Source organism: Tasmannia lanceolata, unplaced genomic scaffold (assembly GCF_043159265.1).
Source record: "Tasmannia lanceolata isolate RefF3 unplaced genomic scaffold, GAP_Taslan_0.1 ptg000016l, whole genome shotgun sequence".
Lineage (NCBI taxonomy): Eukaryota > Viridiplantae > Streptophyta > Magnoliopsida > Canellales > Winteraceae > Tasmannia > Tasmannia lanceolata.
Window position 1 is genome coordinate 12,321,354 of NW_027518693.1, and position 26,676 is coordinate 12,348,029.

Sequence of the window (26,676 nt, forward strand, 5' to 3'; positions counted from 1 at the left end):
TTTTATTTCATTTGTATGAGCCATTATAGCTATGACCCATAGCTGTCTCTTCTAAGTTGCTTTCACTAAATACTCACTAATAAGTAAATACCAGACCTTGAGTATCATATAGGGAAGCTAACATGAATTTTTGTAAATACATTTTTTTGGGTAGATCCAATAAAAAGTCAAAATGGAATTGATTTCCAAATCCAAATGTATTTAGATGAATCAAAATTATAACAATTCAAAATCTCTAACTATAACATTATTTGAAGTGTTTTAACAGAAAGGATCCATTGAAATTCCAACCAAATATGTGAAGAAAAGTATATATGACTCAATAAAGAAACCTTTTCTTATGTAAAACCCCTTCATGGCAGACTTAGAAACATCATTCCTCACATAATTACATACAAATCAATTAAATATATATTTCGCCCTACATTCGCTTATAGCTGTGTACAGACCCATCGACCCAGCCCTTAAACTGTAGACGCTAGATTTGATGAAGAAGAGAAGCTTCTATGGGGCTAAAAGGTACCTGAAACTGAACTCATATGGAATTACTTGTATAAGTTGCGAAAATGACTCTTGTCTCCCTCTTTCAAGGCACCTAACTGCTTCTTTCCTTTGTTCACCTGGCAGTTGCAAGCAAATCCAATCCAGTAAAGAATCTATGTCCTTCGCAAAATCAAGTAGATACCAATCCAACAGCTTGGGGATTGCCAATTTTGTCGTGGAGATTCCAACTGCCGCTTGTAAGTAGTCCCTTTTTGCTGTTTGCAATTCATTTTCGACCTGAGATGCTGTGTATATTCGCAACTTTAATAGGAAAAAAAATTCATATCAGTAACATAAACATAGTTAACCAAAGCAGCGGTAAAGGCCCAGATGGATATATCCTCGAAAAACGGCTTAAATACTGTAAAATAAAGCTTAAAACCTGATTATTAGGTATGGAGTTACAACATAACAAGTGGTAAAAAAGAAGAATAACAAAAATAATAATAATAAGCCCCATCACTTGGGTACATAACGGCAAATGCTCTTTTGTCTGCATGTAGGCAAGCCCTGATGTACAGTGTTGGGGATTCTTTAATCTTTTTGTTTACTTTAAATCAGTATCAGATAATAGTATTGTCACAAAATTAAAAATTGAAAATAAGACATCTTCGTGGCAATTGGAATACTTTGCTACCCAATACAGTACTAACATTCCATAACATTAATGGTACTGAGAGAAACAAGATTGAAGAAAATCATAAAGAACTCTCTAATAGTCAAATGATCCAATATAGTATAAACTTAAAAATAACTTACAGCAGGAGAGGACCAACTCCCACACGAAAGTGCAAATGTAACCAAGGGCTCAGGCCAATCCAACCCAAAGACGCTCCGCATTGTCATCTCTTCATTTTTTGCACCTTTCGAGCAGATCTGGCGGGAAATAAAAAATTCCTATTCAGTTAACGATTAAAACTTGTGCCACAAAAAAACTTGGAGAACACCACTTACGTATTTCGAGTGATAAGGCAATCTCAAGATGAAATGCTCAATTGTCATTGCATTCAGCAGGTGCCCGCCTACATTTATCATTGCCTGCGACACCATTATGATTTGATTAAAGGCTGAGCCTTTTTTTTCCCATTAAATTCAACCAATTGATACATCTAATCACATTGCCCCCCATATAAATACTGGTTCTCAACTTGGAAAAACTCAAAAGTATAGTAAGAATTATTATTTGATTAAATACTGAGCTTTTTCCATTAAATTCATCAAATTGATGCATCTAATCACATTGCCCCCTATATAAGTACTGGTTCTCAACTTGGAAAAATCAAAATATAGTAAGAATTATGATTTGATTAAATATTGAGCTTTTTTTCATTAAATTTATCCAATTGATACATCTAATCACATTGCACCCCTAAGTTAGAAAGATCATACTACCTTCTGCATCAGTGCAACGACCACATGAGGAGTGTTGGGCATCCCATGCTCTAGATATGCCTGAAACAACATAAAAACATGATTAATTACATTTTTCTGTATGATTTTCCTAGATAGTCAAGGTAATTTCGTTGAAGTGCAGCATCACTCAGAATCTCCAGGACACAACATTTACATAATGAGTATATCTTTTTTAAGAGGCAAAAAATAATATGAATTAACTATATAAAAGGAAATAATTGATATCCACAGTATACGACAGCAAGAATGTCAATTAGAGACGCAGACCAGACAGCAAGAAGCTCTCAAAAGCGCAAATAGTGAGGATTGTAAAATCTTCGAAGTGTTCAACAGGAATCCTCTTTCATGGCATGGGATATGAATTTCACTAAATATTCTTTCATTTCAAGATCAACAACAGGATAACGAGGAATTTTTCAGACTTCTACATTAATACCCATGGGTGTTCGATGTGGGTATTGCAACTACTTTTGCAACATATATCCAAAACCTATGATCATTTAATAAATTTTTAAACAACAGATGAATGAAGATGCAAAAAAAATTTCATCTTTCATCTCCATTTGATTCATTTTATTTCATTAAGAGGTCTCATTAGGCATCATACATTCATCATGCAGGAATTATAGATGTTGATCCAGAATGCAAGCTTTTGCTGATGGGTAAGCCCCCGTAAGTCCACCGAGGCAAGCTTTCCAAGGAGAAGCCTAATTTCAAAAGCAAGAAACAGAACTCTTATCAGTAATAGAAATTTACATCAAGCAACATAAGAAAGACCATGGACAGAATTAAATATTAAAAAAAAAAAAACTCACTTCAGTCTCTGCATCAGAAACAGAGAACTATTAACCCGGTTTGAATCCATCAAGCTTGATTCAACCACACGTAAATGCTTATATGGACCGATATCCCTTCTTCTGAATTCAGAACAGATACCATAAGGATCTCGGAATTCTGTTTCTTCGGAGGATTCAGAAGAAGTAGACCCTGAAATAGATGGTAACATATCCGACTCCAATCCCATGGCTTTAGGCATGCTTATCCTTAAGAAAATGCTCAACAAGCACTTTAATATATCCTCAGAGGTTTTGTTTGGACCACTACTTTCTCCTTCTGATACTGTTTCATTGGGCATACCAGGAGAACACTCTTCTGCTACTTCTTGGTCTACTAGTCTGCATTCTTTCTATTAAAAAAACTATGCTCAAAATCACGGAAATAGAATAAACCTGACCCTAATACTCACTATTCCTCATAAAATTAATAACACATTTACCGGTAATTTCGAAGGATCTGAACTTTTTTCCATGTATCTGGGTTCGACAGACGGCTTCTTTGCAGAGACTTTGTTTCTCGTGGCTTTATATGGCGACAATTGCTTGTTGTTCTTGTTAGCATAAGATTGATTCTCTTTTCCACGCCCATCTTGAGAAAAAGATGAACAGGATTGGAGTTTCTTCAATGGTTGTTTCTTATTCGTTGGCCGATTGGAGAAATGCCCATTTGGATTAGAATCAAGGTCTGCTTTTAAAGTTTGGGATGAAAACTTGCCTCGGACTAGATTTTGACACTCGAAATCAATAGCACTTTCAATGTTTTTCTTTGAGGAGGAAATGTAGACAGCTTCTTGATAAAGGCTTTGTCTAAAATTCACAACCTGTTCTTCAAGCCTAACCACCTCCTCTTCGAGAACAGCTACCTCTGCGAGGAGCTCTAATGTCTGCAAGAGAAACATCGATTTGTGTCAAGTAGTTTCCATTAAAAGAAACAAAACTCCATAGACAAGACCCAATTTAGAAATCGCAAATTTGAGTCCTTTTAAACTAAATCAAGCAACGATAGACTGATCTCTTCCTTACTTTCTGTCAACGATTTCGATTAATGCCATTCGCAATTCTTCATTTACTATTTATACATAGTAGTATTAGTTTGCTTCTGCTTTCACTTTTTCTTTTTAAAAGATCCAACTTATAATGCTGAAAAATTAGATCTTTTTAACATAAATGAAGCAACAGAAAGACTGATCTCTACCTTACTTTCTGTCAATGATTTTGAATAATGTCATTTGCAATTTATACTACATTCTATTAGTATTAATTTTCTTCTGTTTCCACTTCTTTTCTTTTAAACAGAATCTCAGGTTTTTTTTCAATTGAAGAATAGAACAAAAAAAAAAGAGAGACAAAAAAAAAGCTAAATATTCTTACATATGGGGGAAGATATGGAGGAAGCCGAGGCAGAGCTCCCAAAGGCCTTGTAAAAGCGCGTTCCAAGGCTCGGTGAACGTTCTCTTCTTGTCTAAGCTTCTTTCTCAATTTATCAACCTGTAGAATTACATTTAAAAAATCAAATTGAAAAGAAACAGAAGGAAAAAAATCGAGAAAAAATAAAATCTTGTGGAGATTTTTTTTTTACATCTTGTTGCAAGGCCATTTTCCTCTCTTTGCTCGAATGGCGTCGATTTGTAGCCTTCTCTGCATCCATTAATCTACTCCCCTGCATCTCTAACTTCTCCTTAGCCTTCACAATCCAAGAAAATGGAAAATCACTCTCTAATTTAAAGAAAAACATGAAAAATACCAAAACCAAAAAATGCCTACTTTTTCAATCTGCAAGTAAAAAAATAACACTCTTCCAAGAAATAAAAATAAAAATCCCATTTAACATTTTCATCAGAGAAGAAGAAAAGAATCCATTTTCATCTCTAATTTAAAGAAAATATCAAAAATGCCAAAATCCGGAATTCTGGATTTTGATAAAAAAATGCCTACTTTTTCAATCTGCAAGTAAAAATGAAAACTTTTCCAAGAAAAAAACAAAATCACATTTAAGATTTTCAACAGAGACCAACAAAACAATCCATTTTCCTAATGAAAATGAAAAACCCATCTCAGATTTCAATCAAAGGCGCAAACTTTATCATGTTTCATGGGAGTTCTCATGATCTGAATTCCAAGAAAAAACAAAACCACATTAAAGATTTTCATTAGAGACCAACAAAACAATCCATTTTCCTAATGAAAATGAAAAAACCCATCTCAGATTTCAAGTAAAGGCGCATACTTTATCATGTTTCATGGGAGTTTTCATGATCTGAAGGGTCGTCCGTACTCTGGTATTCATCTCTAACCTGTTAGTCATAACAATAACTCAAAAACCCAATAATAATAAAAGAATAAAAATGAAACCCAACTGAAAAAAAATAATAAAAACAAAAGATCAGACCTTGATAAAAGGCTAATTCCTTTTTAACGCGGGAAAATTGAATGAAGCCCAAAAAAATCCAGACCTCGATTGGAGTGAAAAAAACAACAAAAATAACAGAAGAAGACGACCAAAATCCAAGCTGAAAGTCATTAATAAAAGAGAAGAAACAGAGAAAGAGAGAGAAGAAGAAGATAAGTGGAGTAAAGAGAAATACATAGAGAGAGACAGAGAGTGAGGCTTTTTGTAGGAGAGACAGAGAACAGTGGCTCTGTCCTGAAAACAACGGCTGCTTTTTTCATAAAAGACATGCGCACTCGGCGCATTTTAGCATCGTACGCCTCCATGTCTCCACCATCATCACTTAAGAAACATGCGAACCCTTTTTCAGTTACAATCTCTTTGTTTTTTTTTTCTTTTCTTTTTTAATTTCTAAGGGGGGGAAAAGAAAAGGGAAAAAATGTACCGAAAATACCCTGGTGAATGGATGAAATAACAAGAATGGTAGTGTAGCTATTTTTGAAAACATGGGAAATGCTCTTTATTTTTGGAAATATTACTGTCCGTGAAGAAATCTCCAAAACCCTATTTTGGATTTTTCTGTAATGAAATGAAAAAAAAAAAAACAAGATCTTTAAGTTGGAGTTGTATGACAAAAAAAGACAGTATTGGATTGTCTTCTTACAAGGTTTTTTTTTTTTTAAAAGAGGTTTCCAACCTGGCTACTTTTCCTTCCAAAGATGACCACCAAATCCACTTTTGTTGATGATAAGTTGAAGGGTAATTTCGTCATTCAATAATGTTTATGTAAGAGGCCCCACTAGCAAAAAGCCCTATATAGTAAATATCAATTATTGGGTCCCACATGAGGAATGTAATTGTGACCATTGATTGTGTAGAACCCTTAATTGTGTTAGAATAGGTGATAGATCAGGAGTGTGGTTAGTGTAGGTAACTGAATGAAAATTAGATTAGGATAATTTCCTTTAGTAAATCTTTCTTAGCTTATCTCTTAAGTGGTCTGGATGAGCATTCTTTTTAAGCTAATTGTATTCAATGAAAATTAATCCAAACCCTTCCTTTTACATGATATTAGTACAGTACTGGTGCAGCCTAGAAGGGACAGTGGGGCACAACTGAATGATCATAACCATTCTTTTTTTTTTGACCCCCATTGTTGTTAGACCCAAGGTTTAAAATTTCGGTTTCGGTACCGGTTTCGGACCCTTGAATTTCAAAATTTCAGTCGAAATCTGGTACATAACTCGAAACCAATATTTTATTTAATATTAAATTTTGGTCGAAATTTCAGTAAAATATTAAATTAATATAAAAAAACAGTTTTTTTTTTTTGTCAAATTTCAGAAAAACCGAAATTTCGACTGAAATAAATGACCGTTTCGGTTTTGGTCGATTTCGGTGTCGGTCTCCACCGAAATTCGGATTTCGGTCGAAATTTAAAACCATGGTTAGACCTTGTCTCAAAATGGGGGCCCATTGGATGATCATGATTTGGGGAGTTTTCATTACCAATCTATCATAAAATGGGGACAATAAATCAAAGGGTTAAAATCATCCAACCGCCCTATATTTTTAGGGCACAACCTATCAAAGACTGCCCCAAAATGAATGGTTTGGATTATCCATTCAAGTGGGCCTATGGATAACTTCCAGGCTATGCTAGTACACAGTGGGACCCACTAATCTGCAATTTTTGTAGAGGGGAAGTGATATTTACGCCCCTCTTGATCACCAGGGACAGTGTATTTATCCATTAATATTTCATTAAAAAATTAAATGGCAATTTTGTAATTAGTGTCCCTGATGGGCTATTTACACATGGAAACCATCCTTTATGAATATTTTATATATTTTTTAACCAAAAAACAGATGTGCAATACCAGTCAGTAGTTGACATCACTTTCAATATTTTCACCAAGCCAAAGGTTATATCTACAGTCCCTTGTTTCAATAAGGACACTCCCCTGATTACTTTACAATCTCACCAGCTGTTATATTTTCAAAAAAAGCTGTCAACAGGCCCCAATAAAAAAAGTCTTAAAGGGAATCCCATTATGGAAACAATTTATGTTACTATATCTGTGTTATAATAACTCCTTCTAAGATTGGGGGGAACCAATGGACGGCTGGATTTAGATCTTATCTATCTAAATTCAAGAATTTATCGGATCATGTATGTTATGTGTATTTTATTATGTTGTATGTGGGGTTAGTTAGTGCATAGTAGTGGGTGTGTGTTTTAGTGTAATAGTCGTCAATTGTTGCTAATGTGTTAAGGATAGTGGGAGTTAGTTACTTATGATGTGTCTTGTTAGTGGGTAAGTGTGCTTGTGATGTGGCACTCTCTCTTGCTTGTATTTATGTAAAAGCAATTCAATGAAATGGAGGGATAGAAGAAAAATTTACAGAAAATGAGACTTTGTTTAGGAGAGTCGTGGCTCCTCTCGAATTGAGCCGTTAGGAGGTCTGGTTGCCTCTCTCTCTCTCTCTCTCTCTCTCTCTCTCTCTCTCTCTCTCTCTCTCTCTCTCTCTCTTTGTTTATTTGTGTTACTGCTAATTAGGCAAGTAACAAATTGGTATCAGAGCGGTAGATCCTACGCCATGGCTGCGCCTTCAGAGATTTTGGAATCCCTATGCGATGATTTCCAGCAAATTAAAGTGCTTTTTTTGAAAATGAAGGAAGAACACCGGCGATTTGCGGAAAGCTTGGAAAAAATCAGCAAAGAGATCAAAGAAATGCGTAAGGAAAGAGAAAAGTTAAATCTTGAAAGTATTGATGTTCATGTGGAGAAAAATGCGAGAATCGACGGTGGCAAGAATAGTTTTGTTGAAGACACCACCAAGGATCATCATGATCATTTCATCATTTTGAAGCGGCTTTATGAAAAATCTTATTTCGTCCCAACTTTGATCACTATGGATTTTGGAGGCGAGGTTCAACTGATCGCGACCATTAAGTTTTGGGACCCTAGTGGAATAAGTTTTTCTCCAATAATTTGACCTTGAGGACAAGGTTGTTGGTAAGGGGAAATGAATGTTATGTGTATTTTATTATGTTGTATGTGGGGTTAGATAGTGCATAGTAGTGGGTGTGTGTTTTACTGTAATGGCCATTAGTTGTGGCTAATGTGTTTAGAGTAGTGAGAGTTAGTTACTTATGATGTGTCTTGTTAGTGGGTAAGTGTGCCTGTGATGTGGCACTCCCTCTTGCTTGTATTTATGCAGTAGCAATTCAATGAAAAGAAGATGAGAAGATAATTTTACAGCAAAGGAAACTTTGTAGGAGAGTCATTGTTCCTCTCGAATCAAGCCATTAGGAGGTCCGGTTGCCTCGAATAAACCTCTCTCCCCCTCATTTGTATTTTCTATTTTGTTTATTTGTGTTACGACTGATTAGGCACGTAACAATGTACTTGGTGTTTAAATCTAATTCCATTCCAATTCAGACTATCCTATGCAGTGAGTGGATATTTATCTATTTTTGCAATAAAAATTTGCCAATATACTCCTAGGCTGCCTTTGGATTGCCAGAACCTGGAATCAGAATCAGAATTCAATTTCGAATCTCTTGGAAATAGAATAAAAAATTGAAAGAAAAATTAATGAGTGCAATATGTGTCTGAGGATTTTATTTATTTATTTTTTGATAGGTAAGCTGGGGTTTGACGGGGATCCGCATACAAAACACTAACTCTATCACAAGAATAGGGAGACGAACCAAGAGAACAAAGACAGGACCTATCCTTAGCAGTAGTATCTAAGGAAAAGAAAAAACACAAAGGATCTCAAGAATCAAATTTACCCCAAATGTTCAAGGGCGTCTAACATTCTTTGAATCCACTACCTGATTCTCTTGCTCATCTTCAAATTCTGATGGTTTTTTCTACTCACCTCCTACCATGCTTTATTCTCGTAGGGTGGGTCACCGGGTCTCCTATTGTTTGGCCATCTTCTCCTATTCTTGGGCCTTGTCCACAGGTGTTGTTTGAGGATTGTCACATGGTGATCATCACCATCACGGATCTCCGGATCCAGGGCATCAGGCCACACAATCCAACAACAGGCTTACTTTTCAGTAGATTTTGTATTATTCATTTCATATTCATCTAAGGTGGTTGTTTTCTCATGCAACACGGCGAAATGCCTTTATTCGAAAGACCCTAGCAAATCTCTTAAAATCAATATGCAAGACCCATTTTAAATTGGATCGGATCTTAAGAGTCCATCGGACCGTCCGGATCCATTAAAGGTAGTTGAAGAATTACTGTCATCAGTTAATTATATCCTGACATTTCCCAGAAGAAGTGGTAATACTAATATGGGAAGATTTTGAAGAATTACTGTCATCAGTTAATTATATCCTGACATTTCCCAGAAGAAGTGGTAATACTAATATGGGAAGATTTTTCCTCTTTTCCCTTTCTGCTTTTACCTTTTTTCCTCTCTCTTCTTTTTAGCACAAAGATGCGAGGTGGTTGAGAAGGGCAGGTATGAAAAACGGTATTGACACCCCACCACTCAGCTTTCTGATCTAATTCCAACGTGAAGTGGTGACAACGATTGACATGCATGAATCCGGAAAATGAAATAAACAATCCATGTCGTGCATTAATTTAGTAATAAGTTTGCTTTTCATCTAAACTACTTTTAAGAGACATGCCTGTTGTCATCATTAAATCCCACGCTAACTCCCACGACCTACCTTTGTTTTCCAAGATATTATATGATCCAATGCAACTCATTTCCATCATATACTACACTAACATTCACATGTATTGATGATTGGGATCGCGTGCCATTATCATCTGCAACGCGTAGATGATCTTCATCGTTGATTTGGCCAGATCTTAAGATGCAAAAAAATTGCCACATTAACAGATGATCCTGACCGTCGATTTGTTAGCTAATCTTGTAATTGAAATGGATGCTGTAAACATTGCACTCCATTGGATGATTCTAACCATTGATTTATGAGACTATTTTGCAAATCTCTGATCCATTTATTGATTGAATGATTGCAAATGAGTGTGGTTTAAATTAAAAGGGTTGGGATAGAGCCTCTAGCTCAATGGTCAAGGCTTTGTTCTTCAGCATGGTTGGAGGTTCAATCCCAGTTTACCTACCAAAAGCAAATTAAAAAGGTATTTTCACTTTAACGCTTTATCGATTTTCCATCGGAAAGCATTGGGAATCACCCTCTACTAATTACTATGAGGTTATCCAGCTCTCTTACCATCACAGCTCTTAAGCCTTTGGAGGATCGCCCTCACTTCCGCCTCATTTGAATCTTCTTATTCCATTTGACCCCACATGACATGCAAACGCTTCCGCGACTACATTGTTTCATCAGAACCAGGGTGTCAAATGGATCCAAAGATCCGAAAGTTGGATAGGATTTAGGCAGAACAATTGAATCCAACCTGTGTCCGTTCGATCCATACCCTATGGTCAGAATTTTTTTTTGGGCCGTGACCGAAACATAGCTACACAATTTGATGGGGCGTCTTAGATCTAAATAGAGGGTGTCAATGAACAAAAATACCATTCAATTTTGATTCATTTATAACTATTTAATTATGATGTATTTTCGTAACATTATATGACAAATATTTTCTTTTTCCACTTTTTTGTTTGGATGAAGATCTCTCTCTCATGACCCTAATGTCCTACCCATGTACAGTGCAACGTACGACATACGAAACTGTGATGAACGGTCCAATTTGAAGTAGATCGCGACTTAGACTCAGAAAGTAGGATCCGAAAAGCAGTCCAAAAAGGATCCGACCAATAAGGGATTGGATTTACGGATAAAAAATACAAGGGATCATCGGATCTGAACATTTTGTGATATGACCAAGATCTGGTGAATCCGATCCATTTATGGTGAACTGTTGGATGGATGGATGGATGGTCGAGATCGAAGGGCTCTCTATCAATGTGATGCAAGTAAGTTAGGGGTTTAAAATATTTAGTTCACAACAAATATAGTAGTTGGGAAAATAAAATAATATATGCTTATTTTCGTCGACTAGTGTGGAATTCAATTTTAGAATTTTATGGGAGAGACAGATACCTTACGTGCCTGAAGTGGCACTCTAGTTTGGGAAAATTAAATAATATTGTAGTTTTTCGTCCTTTTCTGTAGAATTCAAATTTGGAATTTTATGGGTTAGATGCCATACGTGCCTCAGGTGGCACGTGGCTACTAATTTAAAGATTAAAATCATAATTTCTTACAATATATGATTTTAACTGTGATTACAACTTTAGTTTATCTTTTTTAGTTTAGAAATGAAATGATTGTCGAGGCTCTGGGAAATGAAGATATGATAAGACACAATAATCTTCATGATAATTACCTCCTAACCTTAATTAGAATTATATTATATTATTATTATCGATATGTCGTGACACCATTCACATAAACATATCTTATTCTAAAAATTGTGCTTTCTTTAGTAAAATCTTATTCTAGTAGGTTATAACTTTTAAACTCTAAATCCCCTATGGATGTTTTCAGTTTAGAAAGAAGGAAGGAATAAGAGGGGACAAAAAAAAAACAAAAAAATAATAATATTACTTTTTTGTTTGTGTTCCTTACAAGTCTATATCATTATAGTAGGAACAGTAATTTTGGATATTTTTTCTTTTCTTTTTCTGTAAAATCTATAGGCTTGACGCCATGAATTTCATCCTTTTATTCGACCTCCTGTCCCCCCTTAAGTTCCCAAATTCCTTGCTAGTCCTCTCTCTCTCTCAAAAAAATAAAAAATAAAATAAAAAAATGCTGTGTATGTAGTTTTAGTAGTGGTGCAACTCGGGTCGGGTTCAACTCAGAAAAAAAATCAGGTCGGGTTGGGTTGAGTTCGGGTCTAGTTCGGGTTAAGTTTTCCCAACCCGGGTTGAGTTTGGATCGGGATCAGGTTGAGGGCTTGGGCAACCAAAAAAGTCGGGTTGGGTCAAACTCTAATCGGGATCGGGTTCAGGTTGGAAAAAAAGGTTTCCTCAGGTCGGGACGAGACGGGTCAACCCTCATCAGCTCGGAAATCAGGTTGAGTAAATGGTTCCTCGGGTCGGGTTCATATTGGCCTCAACCTGACCCGAGTTGCACCCCTAAGTTTTAGTGATGTGTTGATCACCTTAAGTTGTGTTTAAAATGATTGAAAACATTATCTAGATGTAGTTTTTGTTCTGTAAGGGCATGTTTGACAATCATGAAAAAAAATATTCAATGAAATATTAGTGGGGCTAGTTGTGAGAGATGAGCTCAGAGGGAGAGGGTGGGGGTGAGGCAGTCATGAAAACCCTGACAAACAGGAGAAAAACCTGATCTCAAGCAAGGTATTTTTCACTGTTTTCAGGGATTTCTCTTACTCTCCACTCATGTCCTCAGCACCCTTCTTCACAGCTAATCTTCCTTAATTGGACCCACCAATATTCCATGGAATAATTTTCCCTGTTGCCAAACATGCCCTAAAATGGAAATCTTTATTTATTAGAAGAATCTTATCCCATCCTTTGTTTTTATAATGACCACCATCTTTCTGGGCAGGGCCTGTGTCATGTTTATGTGATCCGAACCGTTCGATCAGTGATCACAAGTCCAGCCAAATGCCATTGAGATCACCTTGATCGGATGATCATAGGTCCTTGATCATTCAAGCCTCTTTTAAAGGTTTCGCTAATAATTAAAAGCATCATTTAAAAAAAAACAGAGACTTAGGTAACCTGTTCACATTATAAGGGGGGCGAATGCGTACTGCATGGAGGTGAAAATATCGTCGCCCTTTTTTAATCCAAAAATTGAAAAGTACTTTTTTTTTTTTTTTCCAAAAATAATTCAAGGGCCGGAGAGGGGCCCTTGAATAGATCTACATCATTTTTAAAGTCGGCGAATTCGGTTGCAATTAATGACATGGATCTCTTTAGCCCTTGCATAAAGAGGGCCCTTGTATCTATCATTCCTCCTATTAAAATATAAGGGTTGGAAATAGCAGTTAAATTTATCACCGACATGATCCACAGATGATGTTAGAAAAATCGGCTGCATATCTACACCTCACATATGTCATATTATATGTTAGCTAAAAATAGAATGAGATTTCATCACCCACCTTCTAAGAAGAACAAGAGAAGCTACACCATGTCTGGACTAGTATCAAGATTGCTTCAAACTTGGTCCCACTTCCATTGTAAATGTCGTACACGTACATCACCGTTGGATCATATCAAAATTGTGGGCCACCCCACGATCGGCATCAGCCTAAAAACAAAGTGGGTCAATGCCATACTTAGTTTGCGTTTGGCAACCCTTCACGAAAGGGATTCTGTGTGGATTTTCTGCTGCATCAAAGAAATGCTAGGAACGAATTCGGGGAACCTTGACCCCAATGCACCGTCTCTCAAAATCCAGCATAAATGGCCGTAAAGAATCAGATTTTTCAAAGCTATGTGGAGTCGCTTCATGAGATTTTTTTTATTCTCCCATTTCTGCCCGTTTCTTCCTCTGAGAATGAGAAGCCTTGCCAAACATACAAGTTCAGATTCATGAAAAATTCGGCAAGCAAATTATTTGGAAAAAAAAAATAAAATTAGGAAGAATTTGGGAAAAGACCATTTTTTTCATTCACAACATTGTTACGAACCCGAGCGGTTCGTAACGTGATTGATCTTCTTAGAGGAAAGATTAGCCTCTTGATTCACTTCGAGGGAATGATCAATCCTCCATTGTGCAAAAAGATATAATTCTAAGATAATTTCTTCATTAATTTCCATTAAATGTAATATGTGCTTATATAAAGCACTTGTAGATAAGCATAGACAGATCTTGAAAGATCTTATGATAATAAGAGAAATAACTAAATAAAGATTATCTTAATCTAAATTAGCATCCACCCCAAGCAGGACCCGTCTAGGCACGTAACAATAACACGATGTTACGGTCCTGAGTGGGGGCCCACCTAGGTATGGGACTGGGTGGGACCCTGCCTGGTATGTGATAGGTTTAAAGGGCCTTGCCTAACGCGTTCCATTAGCTCAGGAGCTTTTGGCGTATCGGTAAGGTACCTAACATTTGGTATCAGAGCAGCCACAACGTCTCGTGTTCGAGTCATGGAAGGGGCGACCTCTGAAAAATGCTACCTGGAAAAAACCAGAGTGAAATCTGTCACAGAGTGGGCCACCGAGGATGGCGGGTGCGGAAGCGTTGTGGTATGTTATGGTCCTGCATGGGGGCCCACCTAGGTATGGGACTGGGTGGGACCCAGCTTGGTATGAGACAGGTTTAAAGGGCCATGCCTAACTCGTTCCTTCAGCTCTGGAGCTTTTGGTGTATCGGTAAGGTACCTAACATATATTTATGCACTACAAATATACATTTTATTCTAAATAAGATTAAAAAATCATTATGATAAAATTAAGAGAATTTCTATTAATCCTGAATTTTGATTATTACAATTAAGCCTTGATGAGTGTTTAGATAAAACACAAAAAAGGATAAACAGAAAGATTAAGATAAGTAGGGAAGGAGATAAGAATAGAATATTCTAATGTGAACTGGTTGCCTAATATATCTAGGTTCATCTATACACATTTTTCTTGCGAGTTAAAACGAGTTAACAGCAAGCATGTTTTTTTTTTTTTTGGGTAAGCTGGAGTTAGGCAAGCCCCTACCGGAGCATTAATATTATGAAAGATTACAATCGAGCATAAATGACATAAATCTTTTTGAACAAAATCCAGAAGGCATGGTTTGTTAGACTAGGATGTGAGTTTCAGTTTTCACTACAATGTCTTTTTTCATAATTTTGAATGGGGGATGATATTATCACCCCCTCTGCAGTACGCGTTGGCCCCCTTATAATGTGAACAGTGGGCAACTTTAACGCTTTTTTACTTCAAATCACGTTAAAAGGAGGTGATTGCGTACTGCAGGGGGTGGAAATATCGTCGCCCTTTTGAATTCCTAACTAGATTTACAAATAATATAGGAGAAATTAACCCATTATTTGTCAAACACGTATTTAAATCGGATAATTCATGTTTAATTGGTAACATGCAAGAATATTTGAAATATTAGAGATTTTTTAAGTTTAAAATACAGTATAAAGTTTAGAATATTTCAATTATTTATGATATTCTTGGTAATCACATCAAGAAAATAAGTGAACATTCTCCAATTATTGCAAACCAAGTATGCACTGCAAACCATGCTTGATTTTCTCGATCCGTCACCTGATTGAATAAGTAGAGTTGACTCTGTCCATGCAAGTTTACTGAGTCGACTCGGGCCATTCGAGAGTACTGTTTAAAATTTTCAAACAATTCCAGTTTTTTGACACAAATCAGAATTGAAGTTGTGAGAGTCGTTGTCTCGTAAACTAACTGCGAATTCTGATTGCGTTCGTATACTGAATGAATGAAACTGACATTTTGTTTTTTTCCTTAACCATTAGTTGGGTATTTGAAGCATATAGTAGTTAGATTATTGAGATTATTGAACTGAGAGAAATGATATGTCCCACCCTATCTCCATTATTTCCATCCAATTTTGTTCGTCTTCTCCTAAACATGGTTCTTTCCTTAACCATTAGCTGGGAATTTCACGCATTTTGACTTAATTATTGAGATTATTTAACAAAGAGAAGTGATATTTCCACCCCATTTACATTATTTCAATACAATTTTGTTTGGCTTCTCCTAAAGATAAGACACCATTTGCACCAACTTTTGTTTGTCGTTTCTTGAAAGGAAGTCTCTTAATTAAGATATCATGAATCTAAACACCAGCACAAATAATTGAACGACCCTACTTTTTGTCTAATCAAAAAAGTTAGAAATGATAAATAGAGAAATTAAGGCTAAAAATCATCATACAGTAACAATGCATGGAGTGATTAATCTTATGATATATAGGTAGAGGAATTCTAAAGTGAAGGGAGCCCATGCAAAAAGAGGTGAAAGGGCTCTCCTATTGGCTGCACATCACCATCATGCAATTATTTGTGGTGATGTGCAGCCAATGGGAGAGCCCTTTCACCTCTTTTTTGCAAGGGCTCCCTACATATAGGTATAGGTATATGGGGTGCATTTGTTATACTATCAAAAGAGTAAGGTTACAATTGTTATGGAAAAATAATTACTGATGTGATGCTGTAACACGACATGTTTTGTAAGTTGCATTGTTTCTTACGTATGATATTACCTGCTATGACATGTTTTGGAAGTTGCATTGTTTCTCACGTATGATATTAATGTATTTTCAAATTCAATGGCTTGTACAACTCATAAAATAATGAAGTTACTAGGAAGACAAAGTTAAAACGGCTGATATTTGAGGTATTCATGATGCACCCAATCCGGATAGGACTGCAACATGTGGGTGGCCACATGATACTCTACAAATCTACTCTCTTGCCAAACACACAAGTCCACACACGCACACAAAGGACTGAAGTTTTGACAACGGCAGTAATAATAATAATGGGAAATGATATCAGCACAACCATGTTTTGGTAATTGCACCGACCCATCTTGTCTTCTATTATTTAAAGAGCTGTCGAGGGTAAGGGTTATTGCAGTTCCCAAAAAGCTCTTACAAACCAATTAAACGGGAAAAGAGAAGTTGTTTGTACAATTATTAAAGGGAAATGATTTAAGCGCCCCAATGTTTTTATAACATTTAAAAGGCTGTCAAAAGGATGTTGCAGTACTTAAAAGAGGAAAGTGTTCATGAGCTATACTTCGGATAAGCTTATATGAGCTATAGCTTAAAAACACATCTGGCCCCACATTTTTTGGGGGATCCAAAGCATTCATTTGGAAGACCCTTTCATGGATAGAGTGTCTACAAAAAAATCAGCCCTATAGGATCATCCTGACCTTGCCAATTGTTGAGGAAAAAAATGGGCAGAAACATGGACACACATTGTCCGTCCATTTTCCTCTCCAATTGATTAGGTTAGGATGATCATAAAGGGCTGATTTTTGGTACACACCTTATCCGTGGAAGGGCCTTCCAAGTGAATGCTTTGGATCCCCAAAAAATGTGGAGCCACATGTGTTTTTGAGCTATAGCTTAGATAAGCTTATCTGGGCTATAGCTCAGGAACACTTTCCTCTTCTTAAAAAGCTCCTATAGGCCCTTCAAATACTAAATGACAAGATGCTTTCGCACATCTTATAAAAACGTTGCAGTGCTGAAATCATTTCTCTTATTAAAGCATGATTGTCTGTTGGAATGTCCTAGGTCCTACTTATTGTTGTACACGATTAGGGATTAGGGTTAGAGAGAAAGATAGACTAACCTAGATAAAATTTGAAAAATGAATGCTGCTGATCTTTTTATTAAACTAAATGAAAAAAAAAATATAAAAGGATTTTTTTGTACATTAGCATCCTCTATTTGAATCGAAGATGCTCCATTGGATTTTTTGGCTATGGCAGGCGATCTGAAATAATTTCAATCCTAAGGATACGTAACCAATGTACACAATTTAGATCCAACCAATGTGCTTAATGTGAACCAACCAATTACTCCAAAAGGTTAAGCTGCTGGGGGTGGCATTATTTAATCTTTTTATACTTTAATGCTCCACCTCACGTTTGGCCCCTCTCTTTAGGGTTGGCCTACACTTGGCACATGTGGCCCCTCTTTTTGGGTTAGCCATTGCATGTGGATTTTTAATATCAATTATCAAGTAGTTTTTAACCCAATACCTTTGCTCTCATGCCCTCTTTTTTGAACCCAAGACCTATGTTCTCAACTAGAGCTGCAAATGAGCCGGGCCAAGCCGAACTTTGGTGTGTTCGGGCTCGGCTCGTTTAGTTTGAGCATCGGCTCGTGTTCGTGACGAGCTTTATACTATGGGCTCGTGTTCGGCTCACCAAAATTCAACAAACCTCGAGCACGGCTCGTCTCGGCTCGTTTGGTAAACGAATGAGCCCGAGCCGAGCCAGGCTCGAGCTTGGTTGGGTTTGGATCTAGCTCGTTTAGTGAACACATCAAGTAAATACTATTAAGTAATATATATATATATATATATATATATATATATATATATATATATATATATATATATATATATATATATATATATATATATATATATATAACGAACATAATTCTAGCTTTAAAGCTCGGCTTGGCTTTATGAACCGAGCCAAAAAAGTTCTCGAGCTTGTCCAAGCCGAACTATACAAAGCTTGAGTTTGGCTCGTTTATTTGACAAGCCTAATTTTTGGGCTCGGATTCGGTTTGTTTAGTAAACGAACAAGCCCGAGCTGAGCTTTTAATGAGCCAAACCCAAACATGTTCACTTGCAGCCAGTCTCAACCCATCTGGGCCCATTGACACATGCCTACTAACTTGTCTTGATTTTTTCACAAGCAAAAAAATTATTTTTCTAATTGATTTAATTTTTTGTACCATACTCCACCACGGTGGGAACAGCAAATTAAGGATTGTAATGTTCCAAAACTCTATCAACAACCATGACAAAAGTGTTTAATTGCGTAAGGAGTGTAATTATCAAAGGGCGATGATATTTTCACCCCCACTGCAGTACGAATGCGCCCCTCTTATAGCGTGATTTGACGTAAAAAAGAGTTAAAGTTGCCCACTGTTCACGTCAAATCACCTTACAACAGGGGCGCATGCGTATTGCCGCCGGGGGGCGCGGGGGGCGGGGGGGGGTTGTGAAAATATCATCTCGCTTATCAAATTAAAGGAGTATATATATCATGTCACTAAATTAAATAATTGATTTAGCTGATGATAATTTCACTAAAAATGTGGGGCCACATGTGTTTTTGAGCTATAGCTCAGGAACACTTTCCTCTTCTTAAAAAGCTCCTACAGGCCCTTCAAATACTAAATGACAAGATGCTTTTGCGCATCTTATAAAAACCCTGCAGTGCTGAAATCATTTCTCTTATTAAAGCATGATCGTCCGTTGGAATGTCCTAGGTCCTACTTATCGTTGTACACGATTAGGTATTAGGGTTAGAGAGAAAGAGAGACTCACCTAGATAAAATTTGAAAAATGAAAGTTGCCGATCTCTTTATTAAGATTTTTAATAAATGTTATAAAGATACTCATCATGAACAAAAATCAACAAAAATATAAAGGGATTTTTTGTACATTAGCATCCTCTATTTGAATCCAAGATGCTCCATCGGATTTTGTGGCTATGGCGGGCTATCTGAAATAATTTCAATCCTAAGGATACGGAACCAATGTACACATTAGATCCAACCAATGTGCTCAATGTAAACCAACCAATTACTCCAAAGGGTTAAGCTGCTCGAGGTGGGATTATTTAATCTTTTTATACTTTATGCTCCGCCTCACGTGTGGCCCCTCTCTTTAGGGTTGGCCTACACTTGGCACATGTGACACTTCTTTTTTGGGTTAGCCATTACATTTGAATTTTTAATATCAATTATCAAGTAGTTTTTAACTCAATACCTTTGCTCTCATGCCCTCTTTTTTGAACCCAAGACCTTTGCTCTCAACTAGGGCTGCAAATGAGCCGAGCCGAGCCGGACTTTGGTGTGTTCGGGCTCAACTCGCTTAGTTTGAGCATCAGCTCGTGTTCGGCTCGTGTTTGTGACGAGCATGATACTATGGGCTCATGTTCGGCTCGTCAAAATTCAACAAAGCTCGAGCTCTGCTAGGCTCGTTTAGTAAACAAATGAGCCCGACAAGAGCTTTTAATGAGCCGAGCCGAGCCGAGCCAGGCTCGAGCTTGGTTGGGTTCGGGTTTAGCTCGTTTAGTGAACACATCAAATAAATACCATTAAGTTATGAGAAAACGGTTCCTACACATATGTGTAGATAAGTTATCTACACAATAGCTTAAAATACAGTGGGGGCCCACATTGTTTGGGTGATCCAAGCCATCCATTTTAAAGGCCCTCACATAGATAGGGTGTCTACAAAAAATCAGATCCATAGGATCATCCCAACCCTATGATTTGTGAAGGTAAAATGGATGTCTTTAAACCTTCACAAATTAGTCCATTTTTTGCTTCCACAATTCGAATGGTTAGGATGATCCTATAGATCTAATTTTTTATGGAGACCCTATCTATGTGAGGGCCTTAAAAATGAATGGTTTGGATCACCCAAATAATGTGGCCCCCACTGTATTTTAAGCTAGTGTGTAGATAACTTATCTACACATGTGTAGGAACCGTTTTCTCTTAAGTTGTATATATATATATATATATATATATATATATATATATATATATGAGAAAACGGTTCCTACACATGTGTAGAGAGTTCTCTACACACTAGCTTAAAATACAATAGGGGCCCACATTGATTGGGTGATCCAAGCCATCCATTTTAAAGGCCCTCACATAGATAGGGTGTCTACAAAAAATCAGATCTATAGGATCATCCCAACCCTACGATTTGTGGAGGTAAAATGGATGTCTTTAAACCTTCACAAATTAGTCCATTTTTTGCCTCCACAATTCGAATGGTTAGGATGATCCTATGGATCTGATTTTTTGTGGACACCCTATCTATGTGAGGGCCTTAAAAATGAATGGTTTGGATCACCCAAATAATGTTGCCCCCACTGTATTTTAAGCTAGTGTGTAGATAACTTATCTACACATATGTGTAGGAACCGTTTTCTCTCTCTCTCTCTCTCTCTCTCTCTCTCTCTATATATATATATATATATATATATATATATATATATATATATATATATATATATAGCTTTAAAGCTCGGCTCACCTTTATGAACCGAGCTTAAGATGTTTCCGAGTTTGTCCAAGCCGAATTACACAAAGCTTGAGTTCGGCTTGTTTATTTGACGAGCCTAATTTTTGGGCTCGAGTTCGACTGGTTTAGTAAACGAACGAGCTCGAGCTCGAGCTGAGCTTTTAATGAGCCGAACCCAAAACATGTTCGTATCCGGCTCAGTTCATTTGCAGCCCTACTCTCAACCCATCGGGGCTAGGGGTGTAAATGGATATTCGAAAATTCAATTACCGTCCGCATCCGAATCCGTTTAAAGCGAATATTATCCGAATCCGTTTCAAGCGGATATTATCCGAATCCTTTTATGAGATATCCGGCTCTTAGTGGATGCGAATCTGGTAAATTTTATATCCGATCCGTTTAACATCCGAATCCGAGAAGTAAATCCTTTTTATTTATTATTAATAATATCATTAATATTTATTTTTAGTAATGACACACTATCTTTTGTTTCTATAAGAAAAGTGAATATTCTTTTTAGAAAAAAGATATAAAAACAAAAATAGCCCAAACCCATTCCATCAAAATAGCCCAAACTCATTCCATCATATACAAAAAAAAAAGAAGGAAAAACCCAAAGACCACTACCAACACTATCATCTATCCCGATCGCCTCTCTCTCTCTCTCTCTCTCTCTCTCTCTCTCTCTGCCTTTGTTTTAAAAGGACGAAGAGGATCTTATATATTTTAGGGTTTGAGAATTAATTTTGTGAAGAGAATGTAGAGGTTTAGTTTTAAGGTTTGGAAAATTCATTCGAGTAAGTAGGAGAAAAAAGATAAAGTGCTGCAATAAAATGTTCGAATTTACCGGATAAACGGATACGGATAATATCCAAATTCGAACAATATCCGACGGATACGAATTCGGTAATAGATATTAAATATCCGTCAAATCCGAATCTGACTTCGAATTCGGATAGTATATACTGTAATCGAATTCGGATATAGCCATATCCGCTCCGAATTCGATCCGTTTACACTCCTAATCGGGGCCAATTGACACATGCCAACTAACTTGTCTTGATGTTTTTCACGAGCAAAAAGTTCATTATTCTAATTGATTTAATTTTTGTACCATACTCCACCACGGTGGGAACAGCAAATTAAGGATTGTAATGTTCCAAAATTCTATCAACAACCATGACAAAAGTGTTTAATGACGTAAGGAGTGTAATTATCAAATTATCAAATTAAAGGAGTATAATATATACATCATTTCACTAAATTAAATAATTGATTTAGCTGATTATAATTTCCAAAGAAGCACTTAGTAGTCTACTAGTCACGTCACATATGTACCTATTAGTACGAAAAAATCATTATCCTATGAATAAACGGCCTCTTGTTTTTGTTACTCCCACCCCTCCACTTCTATAAATAGTAAATGCTGAGCACGTGCCCACGAGGGCCACGACTGACAAGAGGAAAGCTGTAATTGGAAAGTTCCAAACTTCTGTTAATATAGTGCGCACTGCGCAATGCGCATGCCATGTTCTATTGTGAGCACTCTTCGAAGAGGCTCTTCAAAATGGGCCCCACTTTACTCATTTATGGGGCACAAACCCAAAAAAGGATGTGGTATAAAGGGTTTTGCTAGGGGCCATCCCAAAAGGCATTTTGCGGGCCTGCTGTTGCATGAGAGAGCAGCCACGTAGGCTCACTTTTCAATAGATTTTGTCTTATTCATTGGAAATGATATTTTAGCAAAACCCTTCCGAGAAAATGGTTAAAAAAATTTAAATTTTGAAAAATGAAATCTACGGAAAATGAGTTAGCCAAATAATAGGAAACTTATTGCCCGTGGATAAAATGGGGAAGTGATATATCCGTCCCTTTTGATCTCCAGGAACGCCCCCTGTCAATGTTTGTGGCAATCACGGGCATTGAATTCTTCTGACTTAAGTACAACAGCCCCTCTTTAGTCAGTGAAACACTGACAGGGGGTGTTCATGGTGATCAAAAGGGGCGGATATATCATTTCCCATAAAAAAAAAAGCCCTCCAAGCCCCAATCAAAATTCCACACACATATATATAATAAGAGTGATAAAATGAAGTGTGCCCTTGCAAAAACTAGATACATAAAATGCTTTTGTAACTGCACAGAAAAACTGCGAGTAAAAAAAAAACAAAAAACAAAAACTTCACGGAAAAACTGAAGATGACGGGGACAAATATAGGGGCATTGCAGATCCTAAAAGGGTTTTGCTAACGAGTGCCCTTATGGCACCCATTAAGTTGCATTGGAAATGATATTTTACATATCTTTTGATAATAAATTCACAGAAATGTGAGTATTTTTATCAAACAATGTGTAAAATGATTGTAAAATATCATTTCCAATGCACCTTAATGGGTGTCCTAAGGGCACTTGTTAGCAAAACCCTCTTAGGAATATTGCAACGCACCTATTTGACGTTGGATTTTTTTTCTGCATAGATTTTTTTAATCAAGGCGTGTTCGTGCGGCAACCATTCTTTTACGGGATTTCCCCCTTTTTAAGGGGTGGAGAATGACGAAAGCCAAAAAAATCTCAGAAATCCCGTTCGGCTGTGTGACCCGCTAAGGCCCATTTCTAAAAATTTGCCTACTTTTTGACTAAAAGATAGAATTCTACAAAGCGATAAATAACCGTTTCTAACAATTCTCACCACTCCGTTTCTTGCCCGTTTAATCGGGCGAGAATGAGAAGCCTTTCCGAACGCACTCGCATTTTTCAATACATCTAAATGACGTTGTAAGTAATATGTACATGAAATATTGTAACCGTATTAATTAGACCGTGGATTTTTTCAGGTAATATTTTTATATTTGTTTTAATACATCAAACTGCCACGTAAGTAATATATATACATGTGTTATGCATTGTCTATGGGTATTGAATTCTAGAGTATCTTAAGCGATTCTATAGTCACTCATTCTCGGGCAAAGCGATCAGCCACTCCATTTGCTGACGGCCTAACGTGGTTGAAGCGAGCCAAGTGACCCGATACCTGATCCATAATCTTACTAATGAGCTCTGCTAATCTCCACGGGTGAGAAGTTCGGCCTTCCAACCATCTAATGATGTTCATAGAGTCGCCCTCTATTATAAGATTGTCCATCTCTCTTTTTGACATCATTTTTGGACCAGGAAATATAAATTCCCAAATTTGGTCATTTTTTGACTGATGGAACTGACATAATTTTTTTTTTTTCTTTCCAAGATTTAGAGGTTTATTTTAAAGCCTTTTGGGAGCACCACTTGTCCTACCAAAACTTTATCTCCACTGTAGACTATAAATCTTTCTTGAAATTTAAAATTCTTCCTAGAGATCCCAAACGGTTAGAGCCCTTGGGCTATATTTACCCTTTATTATCCAGTTAGCAGGGGTTCAGCCATACTTTTTTTCTACTACCTTCCTCCAGAGGCTAGTCATTTCTTCCCCAAACCTCCAAAGCCACTTCCCAAGTAGAGCTTTATTGACGACTTTCAACTGACGGTTCCCAATCCCACCTGCTTTGATAGCTTTGCAAGCCTCCTTCCAACTAACCAAATGCATTTATTCTTCTCATCGACTCCTTCCCATAAGAAATTACTTTGAATTTGCTCTATTCTTTTAATTACAGCAATAGGACATATGAACAGGGAGAGACAGTAGATAGGCGTAGATGATTTTGTTATGTCTTATTTAGATACAAATCATCATAAATTGAAGGTCCATCTAAATAAAACTTGGTTATTGTCTATTCAAGTTATTTTTTCTCATGTGTAACCAAACAATGACAAAGAAAAGATTTTTGGAAAAAATAATTTCCTTTCCAATTTTTTTTTTTTCAGAAAATTCCTGCAATCCTAACAGAGCCAAATAGAATTTGGGTAAAGTTTGATAGAAAATTAACTATGGACTCTTCAACAATTTTGACTCGTAAAGTTTTAGTACTATGTTGAGGGAGGAGGAGGAGGAGGAGGAGGAGGAGGAGAACATAAGACTGGGACCCAGAAAATAGATAGTGCAATTGAACATAGATGGTGCCCACCCACTAGCCAGAGCATTGCTTTCCAAAATCCAACAAGATAAAGACACCCCCATCATTTTACTACGCATACCAAACAAAACAATAGACGCTTGTGGTCCCTTGTTTCCTTTTCCTCAAGGTGGGTCTTCCTCATATATTTCCATCCCATTTTGTTTATACACTGCACTAAGGTATAGCATTCAGAGATTACCCTAATCATCAAGAAAGGAAAATAATATATCCACCCCTTTTTTGCTTGTCCTTAATTTCCTAAAAATGATATCATTTCCGCCCCCATTTGTTTGAATATACCAGGCAATACAAACAAAAGGGCTGGAAATGCTGGAAAGGGTGTGGAAATATCATTTCCCCACAATAACACCTCTCCCATTTTAGTGCAGGAAAGAGTGAGAGGTGAAGAAATTATCGTTATGAAAGTACTCTCTGCATTTCATCTTAGGTTGGTCCATATCTAGTACATCGAGCTTATATGACAGTATGTGGAAGATGAAGATAAGAGCAAGCGGGGTGTAATGGGCTATTGTGGACCACAATAACAGATAAAGAAAAGGTCTTACCCAGAGATTTTATATGATGGGTGGCTGTGAAAACACTTGAAGTCTAAAAAAGTAGGCACGGCCCACTCCATATGATGATCCAAACTGTTCATCTGTTTAGGCACAAGGTAAAGAGGTTGTGCCCCAAAAATCATTTTCATAGGATGATCCTAACCCCCCGATCTGAAGAAGATTCCATAAATGATTTTTGGGGCACTCCATATTCAGATCAGAGAGTCAGGATCATCCTATGGAAATGATTTTTGGGGCACAATCTATTTACGCTGTGCCCAAACAGATGAACGGTTTGGATCATCATATGGAGTGGGCCGTACCTACTTTTTTAGACTTCACGTGTTTTCACGGCCATCCATCTTATAAATTCTGGTCTTACTCATATCACCATGGTGGGCTACATCACTATATCAACATGGGTGGCTTTATCAAAGTCCTTTCATGCCTTCCAATCTTACAACATGTGAAACGCAGAGGTCCTTTTAGTCGTAGCAATTGATCTTGACGTTACAGTCTGCAGGTCGTATGTACTAACAGTTAATGCTCGGCCGTGTAGGATGTGGATATTACTAGGGCTGCAACTCGAGCCGGGTTTTACCCGACCCGCATCGACCCGACCCGAAAATAGCCTGGGTCGGGTTCAGGTTTCATGGGTTTCGGGTCGAGCCGAGTTCAGCATTCAAAAGCCCGCATGAATCTCGGGTCGAGCCGGGTTTGAAGGGGCCCGACCCGACCCGACCCAAGTTACATAAGTTATAGTATGTACATTTTTTTCTATTGTTAGTTAAAAGTTAAAGGGATAATTACAATTACACCCCCTCTAGTTTCTGACACATCCACTTCCACCCCTATAGTTTAAAACGTGACAAATACACCCTTGTAGTTTCAATTTGTTTAAGGTAGGCCCCCTCAGCTGAAGGTTCGTCCATAGATTGAAGGGTTAGGATGATCCAATGGAGCTGATTTTTTGGGCACACTCTATCTATGTCAGGACCCATCAAATGAACGCTTTGGATCATCCAAACAATGTGGGCCGACATTATTTGGATGATTTTTTGGTAGTGTTTGGATTCAGGTAGGGGCCCACATTATTTGGATGATCCAAAGCGTTCATTTGATGGGTCCTGACATAGATATGGTGTG

General features: G+C 37.1%; 1 protein-coding gene across 3 annotated transcripts; it reads right to left on the reverse strand.

Moving 5' to 3' along the window:
* Positions 1-313: 313 nt before the first annotated feature.
* Positions 314-5,379, reverse strand: LOC143848261 (uncharacterized). Of its 3 annotated transcripts, XM_077357158.1 has the most exons (11): positions 5,182-5,379; positions 5,020-5,086; positions 4,372-4,476; positions 4,164-4,280; positions 3,233-3,676; positions 2,772-3,142; positions 2,564-2,663; positions 1,936-1,995; positions 1,498-1,581; positions 1,303-1,419; positions 314-804 (listed from the first exon to the last, which is right to left on the reverse strand). In XM_077357158.1, exons 2-11 carry the CDS (start codon positions 5,077-5,079, stop codon positions 505-507), a joined length of 1,758 nt encoding a protein of 585 aa, XP_077213273.1. In that variant the 5' UTR covers positions 5,080-5,086; positions 5,182-5,379; the 3' UTR covers positions 314-504. The 3 variants fall into 3 exon arrangements, with proteins under 3 accessions (XP_077213273.1, XP_077213272.1, XP_077213274.1); XM_077357157.1 differs by lacking the exons at positions 5,020-5,086; positions 5,182-5,379 and adding an exon at positions 4,872-4,902; XM_077357159.1 differs by lacking the exons at positions 5,020-5,086; positions 5,182-5,379 and adding an exon at positions 4,872-4,903 and having other exon boundaries at positions 515-788.
* Positions 5,380-26,676: the final 21,297 nt, after the last annotated feature.